The 11,613-nt window shown below is 47.7% G+C and overlaps 1 protein-coding gene across 8 annotated transcripts in view; it reads left to right on the forward strand.

The window, feature by feature from the left end:
- Positions 1-11,178, forward strand: part of Neo1 (neogenin 1) — a 185,834-nt gene extending 174,656 nt beyond the window's left edge. For 6 of the 8 annotated variants that reach the window (XM_004666708.2, XM_045160436.1, XM_045160437.1 and 3 more), the window contains 4 exons: positions 3,504-3,662; positions 7,120-7,383; positions 9,497-9,633; positions 10,364-11,178. In XM_004666708.2, the coding sequence (XP_004666765.2) occupies positions 3,504-3,662; positions 7,120-7,383; positions 9,497-9,633; positions 10,364-10,447 (644 nt within the window). In that variant the 3' untranslated portion in view covers positions 10,448-11,178. The remainder of the gene's footprint in view (positions 1-3,503; positions 3,663-7,119; positions 7,384-9,496; positions 9,634-10,363) is intronic. The other 2 variants (XM_045160440.1, XM_045160441.1) reach the window with 1 other exon arrangement.
- Positions 11,179-11,613: the final 435 nt, after the last annotated feature.

The following is an 11,613-nucleotide window of genomic DNA, read 5'->3' on the forward strand; positions in this document are numbered from 1 at the left end:
GCCCGACACATGGCCAGTGTTGACGTACCCACAGCTAGCAGACTTCATAAAGTAGCTTCAGGTTTGCAGCATGGAATTTTTAAAACGTTTTTCAATGTCTTGATCTTGGCTTCATTTTGATAAGAATAATTGTTACTTGATATGTTTTGATAATAGTTCAAATTAAAAATAAGCTCAATTTCAGTATTAACTATAAAAAAGTAGGCTGGATAGATGGCTTAGCAGTTAAAGTGCTTGCCTGTGAAGCCTAAGCACCCAGGTTCCATTCCCCAGAACCCATGTAAGCCAGATAAGTGCACAAGGTGGCGCATGCATCTGGAGTTCATTTGCAGTGGCTAGAGGCCCTGGTGCTCCCATTCTTTTTCTCTCATAATAAATAAATAAAAATACTAATAAATCAAAAAGCACCAGATATGGTACTATATACATATAATCTCAACATATGAGAGTCTGAGGCAAAAGGATTACAAGTTTGAGGGCAGCCTAAACCACATAGCAAGACCCCGTCTCAGAAAAAAAAAAAAAAAAAAGCCAAATGTGGTGGCACACACCTTTAACACCAGCACTCGTGAGGCAGAAGTAGGAGGATCACCATGAGTTAGAGGCCACCCTGAGATTACACAGTGAATTCCAGGTCAGCCTGGGCTAGAGTGAGACCCTACCTCCAAAACAAATCTACAACAAAAAAGAAACAGTGAGACAAACTACAAACAATTCTTTTTTTCCAAGCTGCTTTGTCCTTTCCCTGGCCTCTGTTTTCAAGATAGAGAAGCCTTTCAGGTAGCTGGCACTGTGGGCCTTCCATGTGAGAGAATGTTCTACCGCATCTCTGCCAATAGATGGTGAGGTTAAACAGCCCTGATGTCCTCCCGCCTCCCCCTCCCCCACACACACGCTGGTATGCCGTGGCATCTTCTACTTGGAAAGTCTGCTCTCATCCACACTGCTGGTGAACCCTCCAAACACATTGTTCTGCCCCTACCCACTCGGATATATCCACACAGTGCACAGTCATAGAGGACACTAGGTTATGAAGATCGTCTTTGAAAGAGCAAGGCCCTATTCACCAGTCGGCAGTTTCTACGTGAAGTAGCTTACGCTTAAGGTCTATAATAGTAAGAAAAGCTTGAACTTAGAAGGGGAAAACTTTTAAGAAGTTCCCTGCATGAGTAACCACAATTTTTAAATCACAAATTGCCAAAAAAAAAAAGAATAAATTAGTAATTAGTCCATTTAGTTTTTGTTGTTGTTGTTAATTTGTTTGGATCTCAGTTTCAGGCTGGGGAGGGAGCTCAGTCAGTACAGTGCCCTCTGTGCATGCACGAGGACCTGAGTTCACTCCCCACAACCCACATTTAAAAAAAAAAAAGCCAGGTATAGTGGAGTATGCTGCTGACCCATCACTGGTGGGGTGGGGACAGATCTTTGGGGGCTTGCTGGCCAGCCAGTCTAGCCAAATTAGACAAGTACAGGCAAGTTAGAGACCATGTCTCAAAAAAGGGAGGTGGCTGTCCTGAGGAACAGCATTTGTGGTTGCACTCTTGTTCCGTGTGCACATACACCCATATACACACACGGAAACATTTATATATACACATACACCCATGTATACACATATATACCCATATACACACACGGATACACACATACACACACTAAAAGAACCCTGAGTTCCTACCCACCCTGGCTTGTTTTTTGAAACTTATAACATTGGACTATCTCTATTTCTAGATTCATTAAATATGTTATGGAAAGCACACAAAATTCCTGTTGAAATCACTGGTGGTTATTTTGTGGGTTTTGTAGTTTTTCTTTTTTGATGGTGGAAAAGGAACATGCATGAATCTCATTCAGGAATCTGAAACCAGGTTCCTGGAGACACTGCATGCAGGCTTTGAGAAATCCTTTTCAAACCCCTGATGACGGTTTATTCACAAGCTGGGATTTCCTGAGCTCTGAGTCCTGGAATGAGCCTGGAGCCGTACACTCACCACCCACCTACCAAGATCTGAAAAGGCTGAGCGGTGTTAGGGAAGGCTAGCTAGCCTCTCCTGTGAAATCCCATCCAAGGCGCACACAGAGGCATCAAGTTCAGATTCTACCAACTACACTCGAGATAGGCATATTCACATTTCATTCTTTCACTTATTGGAAAACACTGGAAATGCCCATAAAAAGAGGAAAAAAATTCCATTGCCTTTTTCTTTCGTGAGAGGCATCTATACCCAAGATGCTTTCAGATGCATTTCCTGCATCAAAATCAGGTTTACTCCTTCACCACAGCCTCAGGTTTGGAAAGTGCAGGTTCTCAAACATCTCACCTGTGAAAATGGCCTCTCTTTCCCTAAGAGATCTGGCCCCAGGCTTCCTGAGAGTCCTCCTCAGCCAGCTTGTCTGGTTCCCGTGGACTCTCTGGATCTCTGTTGGTGAAAGCAGGTGGAGAGTGACGGTGTCCACTCCATGGCCTGGGGTTTCACCAAAGAAGTGTGGATGCCCACACTCAGGCCCCAGGTGAATGAGACAGCCTAGTAGGCTTCAAGGCGTGGGCTACATTTTACTGTAAAGCTCCTAAAGCCCTTGCTGAAGTTCAGAACAGAGTCCCTGTGCTCCTAGCCTGCCCTGTGGCAGCTCTTGGCCCATTTGGAGAGGATGGATATAGTTATCTGGCCTTAAACATAGTTTTTTCAACTGTTCTAGGGGATAGCCAAGAAAAATGTATTCCCTGACTCTGGACTTTGTTAAAATAGGAACACGGACTCTCCGTGAAGAGCGCTGTAGTCTCCCCAAGTGCCAGTGAGGGCAGGAGGAAGTCAGGAACGATCCACCTGTAGGCTAAAATGCTGATGGATGTGGCTGAGCCCAGTGAGAAATCACTCTGTATGCCTGTAGTTCATGTTTTTAGTCCACATCAGGCCATCCGGGTCATATTTCATTTGCATTCCTTGTTAGATATAAAACCTGACTGAGCAGTTCATTTATTAACACCCATTACATCCCACTTTTGCCAAATAAAGACAGAATGAATTAGGACTATGCTCAAAGGAGAAGATACTGGTGTCCCTTTAGTAGGACAAAAAAAGAATAGAAACTTATGACACTGTTTGCTTGTGGATTTGTATTTTGTGACATATTCAAATAGATATTTCAACAGTCATATAATCCATGTTTATAATAGAATTGGATAAGCCAAAGAAAAATACTCTTTTAATCCTAGCCACTCTTCCCTGCAAATAATCATGGTTAACATTTTAGTATATATGCTTCGAGCTTTTTTACCCCATGGGTGTGTGTATATGTACATGGCAGAATATGCTTAGAGGTGTGTCGTGTGTCTAGTCAAATATAAAATGGCTGGCTGGCTATGAAGCCAGCTGCTTCCATAAAGCCAGAGCAGCGACTGGGGGGTGTGGGAGGGGGGAGGGGGATGACACTGTTCTTGAACTGATCTGTGTCATGTCTGTGCACGCATGCTAAGCCTTTCTCTGTCTTGTGTTCATTCACAGCTGTGATTAGTGCCCATCCCATCCATTCCCTCGATAACCCTCACCATCATTTCCACTCCAGCAGCCTCGCTTCTCCAGCCCGCAGTCATCTCTACCACCCGGGCAGCCCATGGCCCATGGGCACATCCATGTCCCTTTCAGACAGGGCCAATTCCACAGGTGAGAGATGAGGATCAAGGCCAGATGTTGGAAACATTCCAATAGTTGGCAAGTGGAACTGGGGAGGACTTGCCCTGCTCAAAATTTTCAGTGTCACTCATGTGCCATAGTGTTTCTGTGGTGGATCAAATGTGTTCTATACAGTTCACTGCATTTTTCCTCCCTAAGTGTGATGTTCTCCATTCACAGCATCATTTTCGTAGACAGCAGTACCTTGAGTCACATAGGCATCTTTTGTTCCATAAACCTTACATCTTGACTCACTCAACATTTTCCCATCTTCTTTATTTTTTATAACCCTTCATTTTGAAAGGGAAACCATTCTGGTGTCTTCTTGACATCAGGGATTGCCTTGGCCTCCCAGTCTCCTCCTCGCTTTGGTAAGGGCAGTGGACAACCATGAGGTCAGGCGAGAATATGCAGAGGACAGTGGGCCATTGGCCACATGGAGCTTGTGCGCATTGTAAACTGCAGGTACCTGGTGGACTGGTGAAGCTGGGAAGGGGCGCATAGCTCTGAAACCACAGAGTAGCCTGACAGTCTGCAGTGTCTCCAAACATGAACTCTGCCAGGCAAGCATGTCTTCTGGAATCTTAAGAAACAGCCTCGTCAGACAGTTTTGAGGAGGAAATAATGACAGTGAGGAAACAGCAAATAGAGTAATGGTTATTGTCCCTTATTTACCATCTTTTCGGTTTTAAACTGTAAATCTAGTAACTTCTTTTACAACATTCTACTTTTTCATCATTTGAAGCTTGCCTGTTAATAATAATTACTGGTAGAACTAAATGTCGATGGTTCTGGAAATTAGGAAATTAGCATCTCTCTCCAGTTTTGGTCAATCACAGATATACCCAGAATATCAAATGAATATCAAAACTTTGCTAAGAGATGCCTAATAACTCTGTGTTGTGTGTTTCCACAGCTGTTGGCTAGCTTGGACAATGCTGTTTGAACCCATGTCCAAATCTGGCCTTCCTACCATCTCTTTCCAAATCTGGGTTTGGAGTTCTGTGCCCAGGGAGTAGACAGTTATTCCAGCTGCGTGGAAAGTCGGCATCTGCCTCAGCCACACAATCAACATAGAGCACAGGAAGCAGGCCCCACTCCCCACCCCCAGTTCTGCTCTTCCAAGACAGTTTTGTGCCCAGCCCTGTTTTCTCCATTTAAAGGCTGAGGAAGTCCACACACTTAGATATGGTCCTGCCCGAGTGTCGGGTTCTCCCAGTCTCATCACCCACCCTCATCTGGACTGGGATGGGCTTTGGAGCTTTAGAGAGAACCCTGATAGTCCCCCCATACCCTTATCCAAGTGGTCTGCTAGTGTTGGTAAATGTTCCTTTCTGTACCGACCACAGCAGAAGGCAAAGAGCGGGGAGAAAGTAGTCACAGACATTACCAAAGGATTCCTGGCCTTAATGAGATTCACTGGAGATCTGCTTGAAAAAGAGAACCACTGTCCTGAAATGGTTGTTTCCCAAGCCCTGTGTCTCTAGAGCTCAGACTGTTGCCACAGCCCTGGTCATGGGGGCTGGGCAGAACTCAAGTCTAGCCAAGGAGTTCTGGCTCTAGGGACGTTTACTGTCACTGGTGCTTAACAAAGGAAGAACCCTGTCCATTTGGCCACTGTGAAGTTTGTGTGTTTTAAATAATTCTGCAAGGTAAGTCAGGAATTAAGGCCCTCCCAAAACAGTTCTCGTCAGAGTCTAGCGTAGGTCCACGTGATCCATTGTCAGGGAGCTCCATGGAGAATTCAGTGTACCTGGTACCCTTTGGATATTCAAGGCAGGAGCCAGGGCTCTGACTCATACAAACACATCAACCTCCCTTTCTTACTTCTCCCCCATCTCTGAATTAAAGGCATTTGAGGCCCTCATGGTAGACCTGTGTGCCCTGGGCTGACATGTCACATTGGCTGGTACTACTGATGTGGCCAGGACTTGGGCCCACTTCTTTCTCATCATACTCCCTTCCTGATGAGCTCCCACCTGGGCCTGGTCACAAATGGTGACCAGCAGCTCTCTAGCTGTAGTCCTTAAACAGGCTGAGAAATGACAGCCCCAGCACACTCCTTTAGAGAATGAGAAGAAACTTAAGCCTGGAGGGGTTGTTGTAGCTAGACACCCTGGGCTGGGGTGGTGTTTATCCCTCATCCCAGGGTCCCAAAACCTCTAAGCTCAGGAGTGAGCCCTGCCAGCGTGTCTCGAAAAGAGCGGATAGGTTGCTTTTTTACAGGAGAAGCAGGTTGGATTGCTGCAGATTATTATGTGCTGCTCTTCAGTTTGGGGAATCTAGGAGTCAAAAGCAGCCTTCTGGCTACCTCAGGCAGCCTGTTGCCCAAGCTGGTCTCCTCCGTGCCCCTCCTCCAGGTGGGCTGGTGGGCTGCCCTGATCACACCATGGAACTCTTCCTCGGTCCCCAGCACTGGGCAGCTTCTGCTTCTCGGGGAGATGGGCATCGAGGCAGGGAGTGTGTGGCGCTTCAGGCCTGCTCTGGTGGCTCTAAGTGTCTGTGGTGACTGGCTCGCTTCCCCTCTGAGGAGTGAGCACTCCTTCACTAACACGATACCCGTAGCAGGGCCTGGCCCGGGGTAAGCATGCAGAGCTCCAGAAAGAGCCGCCTCTGCTGTTTGGCACTGTGTGCAGGTCTTTCCATGCAGCTCGTTTAATCCTCACCTCCGTGCTCTTTAGATGAAGAGACCATGACTGCCAAACGTGCCTGTCTAGTATGCCAAGGCTAGAGGGCAGAACTGGCTGGTGCCAGAGCCAGTGCTTTTTTTCTGGCCCACTGCTGCCATCAGGACCTTCTGCATGATGTGAGATTGTTGCCATGTTCTTCCTGAGTCTCCCCTTCTCTTGGCTATTCCATTCCTAGCTCTCTAGACAAATCCGCCCATCATTTGGCATGATGTCCAAGCTGTGTGAAGACCTCTGGGCTACTATGAGCCTTTTTCTTTAGTGAAGCTACAGCCCGTCCCATCCATGGTGGGCACACAGGGCTTGGGCACCGGCCTCCCCAAAGTACCCACCAGGCAACGCTGCCAGAGCTGATTCCTGTCAGCTGCCCGGCAGCCATGGTGACTTGGCATGGTTGTCTGTGGAGAGACATTGTCTGAGACCACCGGCCAGTTAGTAAAATACAGACATTTTAGACCGACTCATACACACCAGACCCGGGAAGCTTTGTATGTGCACACCTTAATAACTAACCACTTTAGATCTAGAGAAGCGTGACCACCTAGCTAGGTGTGTTAAAAATTGGAACAGCTGCGTGAGGACTGGATTGTTTAGAATTCATATTAGTGTGTTCTCAGTCTCCGCAGTGGTGCTAATCCACCCTTGGACCAGTTCAGATCCCAGATATTTACCAAAACGGATTCAGGGAACTCCGGCCCACAGCCAAAACGGCGTGCTCCGATAGTAAAGAAATGCTAACGTTGAGGCTTCTCCTGCTGTAGAATCTGTTCGGAACACCCCCAGCACTGACACCATGCCAGCCTCCTCGTCTCAGACATGCTGCACCGATCACCAGGACCCCGAAGGTGCTACCAGCTCCTCTTACTTAGCCAGCTCCCAAGAGGAGGACTCAGGCCAGAGCCTTCCCACTGCCCACGTTCGCCCTTCCCACCCGCTGAAGAGCTTCGCGGTGCCAGCAATCCCGCCCCCGGGACCGCCCATCTATGACCCTGCATTGCCAAGCACACCATTGCTGTCCCAGCAAGGTAAGTGAGGAGACTAGCATTGCTACAAGAAGCCCTCTGGCTTGGGTTCAGGATGGCTTCCCCTCTTTGAAGAATAGCAAGGTGGTTGACACCCTCCGAGATTTTCCTGGCAGCAGCCGTGCCCTGTGCCGCAGTCCCAGTCAGCGAGTCCCTCTGAGATTTCTACATGCCACAGAGTGATGTTTCGGAGAGCAACGGCTAACCTTCTAAATTGTAGGGTTGTTTTCTTAATTGTGTTTTACATGGAAAATCACTGGTGTTAAAACCTAGTAATGTAGACTGAAGAGATGGCTTAGCAGTTAAGGTGTTTGCCTGCAAAGTCAAAGGACCCAGATTATATTCCCCAGGACCCATGTAAGCCAGATGCACAAGGGGGCGCACGCATCTGGAGTTTGTTTGCTGTGGCTGGAGGCCCTGGTGTGCCCATTCACTCTCTCTCTCCCTCTTTTTCTGTCAAATAAATAAATATAATATATGTATATATATATATGTGTGTGTGTGTGTGTATATATATATATGTATATATATTAAAACCTAATAATGTAAGGGATACCTATCAATATCTATCTTATCAGAAATTAAAAATGAGATTTTTAAAAATAACTGAAAATTTAATTGATAATTCAATAAAAATAGAAGCAAATCTATCATTTTAAGATAAGTTTTTCAAAAATAGTGGGACTAAGCCAGGTATGGTGGCTCATGCCTTTAGTCCCAGCATTCAGGAAGCTGAGATAGGAAGATCACCGTGGGTTCAAGTTTAGCTCGGGCTGCACAGGCAATGCGAGGTCATCCTGGACTTGAGGGAGACCCTTTCTAAAACAAGACAAAACAAAATTTTTTAAAATGGTGGGAATGGGCTGGAGAGATGGCTTAGTGGTTAAGCACTTGCCTGTGAAACCTAAGGACCATGGTTCAAGGCTCGATTCCCCAGGACCCACGTTAGCCAGGTGCACCAGGGGGCACATGCGTCTGGAGTTCATTTGCAGTGGCTGGAGGCCCTGGCGGGCCCATTCTCTCTCTCTCTCTCTCTCTCTCTCTCTCTCTCTCTCTCTCTCTCTCTCTCTCTCTCTCTCTTTCTCTCTGCCTTTTTCTCTCTGTCTGTCGCTCTCAAATAAATAAATAAAAATGAATTTAAAAATTTTTTTAATGGTGGAAAGATTGTCATCATTTTACAGTTTCCATAATCCCTTGGATGTCTATTTTTTCATCCTCTTGCCTCAGTGCTGGGATTACAGGCTTGATTACAGGACACCACATCTAGCCTGGCATTCCCTTGGATACAGGAGCAAAATGGAACAAGTTATAGTTTCTCCAAGGTCTGTATAATGTGGAGTTTTTGAGACTAAGTATGCAGTCTGTGCCTCCTAGACTCCATTAGAGCCCCTTGGCCTGCCTTGTGTTTTGGAACATTTATATGGCAACATGACACATTGGTCCTTTGGAAAACGTGGTTCACTGACTTTGCAGATCCTTCATCATTCATTATCTACAAACACGTGTGTCAGTGTCACCAAAGTATATAGATTAAGAAGCTGACTCAGGTGACAGAAACAAGTTTTTCAAAATTCTGATTTTTACTTAAAACTTTACTCAGTTGCTAGAAAATATCTGAGTGGCTCGTGTGTCGGTCCAGCTTTGAACTGAGAGTCTTGATCCTCGATAAGAACAGAGACTTTGGTCTGCTGCTCAGTCAGTGCGGTGGCGCCGTACTTGGTATACAGCAGGCGCACTTTACGCATTCATTCCAGAGGTGTGTAGTCAAAGGTCAGGACTTAATAAATAATTTTTACTGCCTCGTTAAGCATGATCTTAAGTAAACTTCCTTTTTTAAACACAAGAGCTCTCCGGTGAGCGAGTTCACAGCTTGGTGCCGCTGCCTTGATGCGGTTTTGCCCTGTGCACCCTCAGTGCCAGTGGAATATTCCCACTGGCCTCTTGAGTGCCCTGCTGCCCACCTCCTTCTGTTTTGTTGCAGTAACTTTTCAGAGCAAGGTCCCTGTGCTGAGCCCATGTGTGTGCTTTCCCCTGAAGCACTGTGTAAACATGAGGTGCCCTCCTGAGTCTACGGCGTAGCCTCAGCCGCAGCCTGATGGTGCCCTTTCTCCTTCAGCTCTAAACCATCACCTTCACTCGGTGAAGACAGCCTCGATTGGGACTTTAGGAAGGAGCCGGCCTCCCATGCCAGTGGTTGTTCCCAGTGCCCCTGAAGTACAGGAGACCACGAGGATGCTGGAAGACTCCGAGAGTGTGAGTTCATGGGGCCCTCAGCGTGCGGGTTGCGCCGGTACTGTGCCTGTCCAGGCCCGGGCCTCAGCACCATGCGGGTGAGGCGGGCTCACTCGCTCATTCAGTACGTCTCCCAACACTCGGCCCCGCTAGACACACTCTCTCTTGCTTTCAGTTCTGTTCCTTCTGCTTGGTCCTTTCTCCTGCTGTGAACCACGCACACACACACACACACACACGCATATGCACGCGCATTCTTACACATACACTTGCACATCCAGCTCGACCCGAGGACTTTTTCTGAGCAGGGTGCTCTAAGGAGAAGGAGGGGCTCTCAGAACAAGCTCACCTGTTCTATCCTTGATCTCTCCCTCAAACCCCAGCCAACATGTCTGTCACTACATTTGTAGGTACAGGGTTCTCTGAGAGCCAAGCTCAGGGGCATGCTATAATAACCGCCTTGCTATGGCCGAGGTCTAGAAGGGATAAGTAACTGGGCCTCTGGCGTGCAAGGTCGTTACAACCTGGGGAGTGTGTGTATTGAGGGACCCATTGTGTAGAATCAGGACAGGAGACCTTACTTACGGGCCGTGGGTATATCCTGCTGCTTCGAAGTCTTGGCCAGGCTGGGTGCCCGCAGGCCAGCTTCCCAGAGCAGCTTTCTCACTGGCCACTTGATGTCTAGTCTCCGGCTCTGCATCCCAGACAGCTCCTCGGACGCTTTCCAGTAACAGCCTTCTCCTTTCTGTAGAGTTACGAGCCAGATGAGCTAACCAAAGAGATGGCCCACCTGGAAGGACTAATGAAAGACCTAAATGCCATCACAACAGCATGACGACCTTCACCTGGACATGACTCCAAGCCCGGGCCTGGAAGTCTTGGAACTTAGCCTTGAAAACAAGGAATTGTACAGAGGACGAGAGGACAGCACTTGAGAGCACAGAGTGAGCCGGCCAAGCAGCCGGGGCCTGCGCGCGGGGCTGGCTCCAGGCGCAGCCACCTACCTTCTGGTCAGCCTGGGTAATGCCCGTGTCAGGGCAGCTTCCCTCAGCCTGCTGCCCACTGCAGGACTGGGCACCATGGGCCAAAATGGTGTGTCCAGGGAAGAAGCAAGAAGTGCAACCTGCCTTTCACGTTGTGGTCGGCAGCCGTGTCTTCGCGCTGCAGCTGCGTCGCGCTGATGGAGTGCAGACAGTGGCATTTGCGTATGATTTTGTGTCCCGTTTCCTTCACCTTCCCAGAAACACTATCAACAGCCAAGGAGGTCCGTGATGTCCTCCACAAGCGGTCCGCCCTCGGCTGCTTGTTCCAGTCACTTAAGGACAGTCGTCAACAGTGGGGGCTGTTCCAGGGGTTGGCTTGTTTTGGTTTTGTTTGTTTTTGTTTTTGTTGTTTTTTTAATTCTGAGACATCACATCCTCTGCCAGCTGTTAATCCATCACTCTGAGGGGGAGGAAATGTTGCATTGCTGTTTGTAAGCTTTTTTTATTATTTTTTTATTATAATTATTAAAGGCCTGACTTTCTCCTCTCATCACTGTGAGATTACAGATCTATTTGAATGAGATGTAATGTTGAAAAGACTTGTTTGTTGCTTTCTGTGCAGATTCAGTATTGGGGTGGGGGTTGGGGGTTGGGAATAAGAAGTGGAGGGGCTGCTGAAGTCCTGTGAATGTTTCCGTCGTCGTACTTTTCTTCGAGAAGCCTGCAGAGAATGGAGGCATCTTCCTTATTGTCCCTTCCTGGCATGTCCATCTAACTGTCACTACATTGCAACTGGAGGGAGTTTCATTTGGATCTGGTTAAAAATTCTTCTGTGCAATAGGTGGGTTTGAGGACTGCCCTGATGTCTTGGTGTTGTGCTTGGAATGTCCACACCGAGGCCCCCGTGGTAGGTCTTCAGTTGGAGGAGTTGCGTCAGGTAGCTTCGGAGCCTGGCTCTGCTCCTGGAAGGAAGTCAGAAAGCACAGGATGGAGACCCCTTCCTACCGCTGTTGGTGCA

This window comes from Jaculus jaculus, chromosome 10, assembly GCF_020740685.1.
Source record: "Jaculus jaculus isolate mJacJac1 chromosome 10, mJacJac1.mat.Y.cur, whole genome shotgun sequence".
Lineage (NCBI taxonomy): Eukaryota > Metazoa > Chordata > Mammalia > Rodentia > Dipodidae > Jaculus > Jaculus jaculus.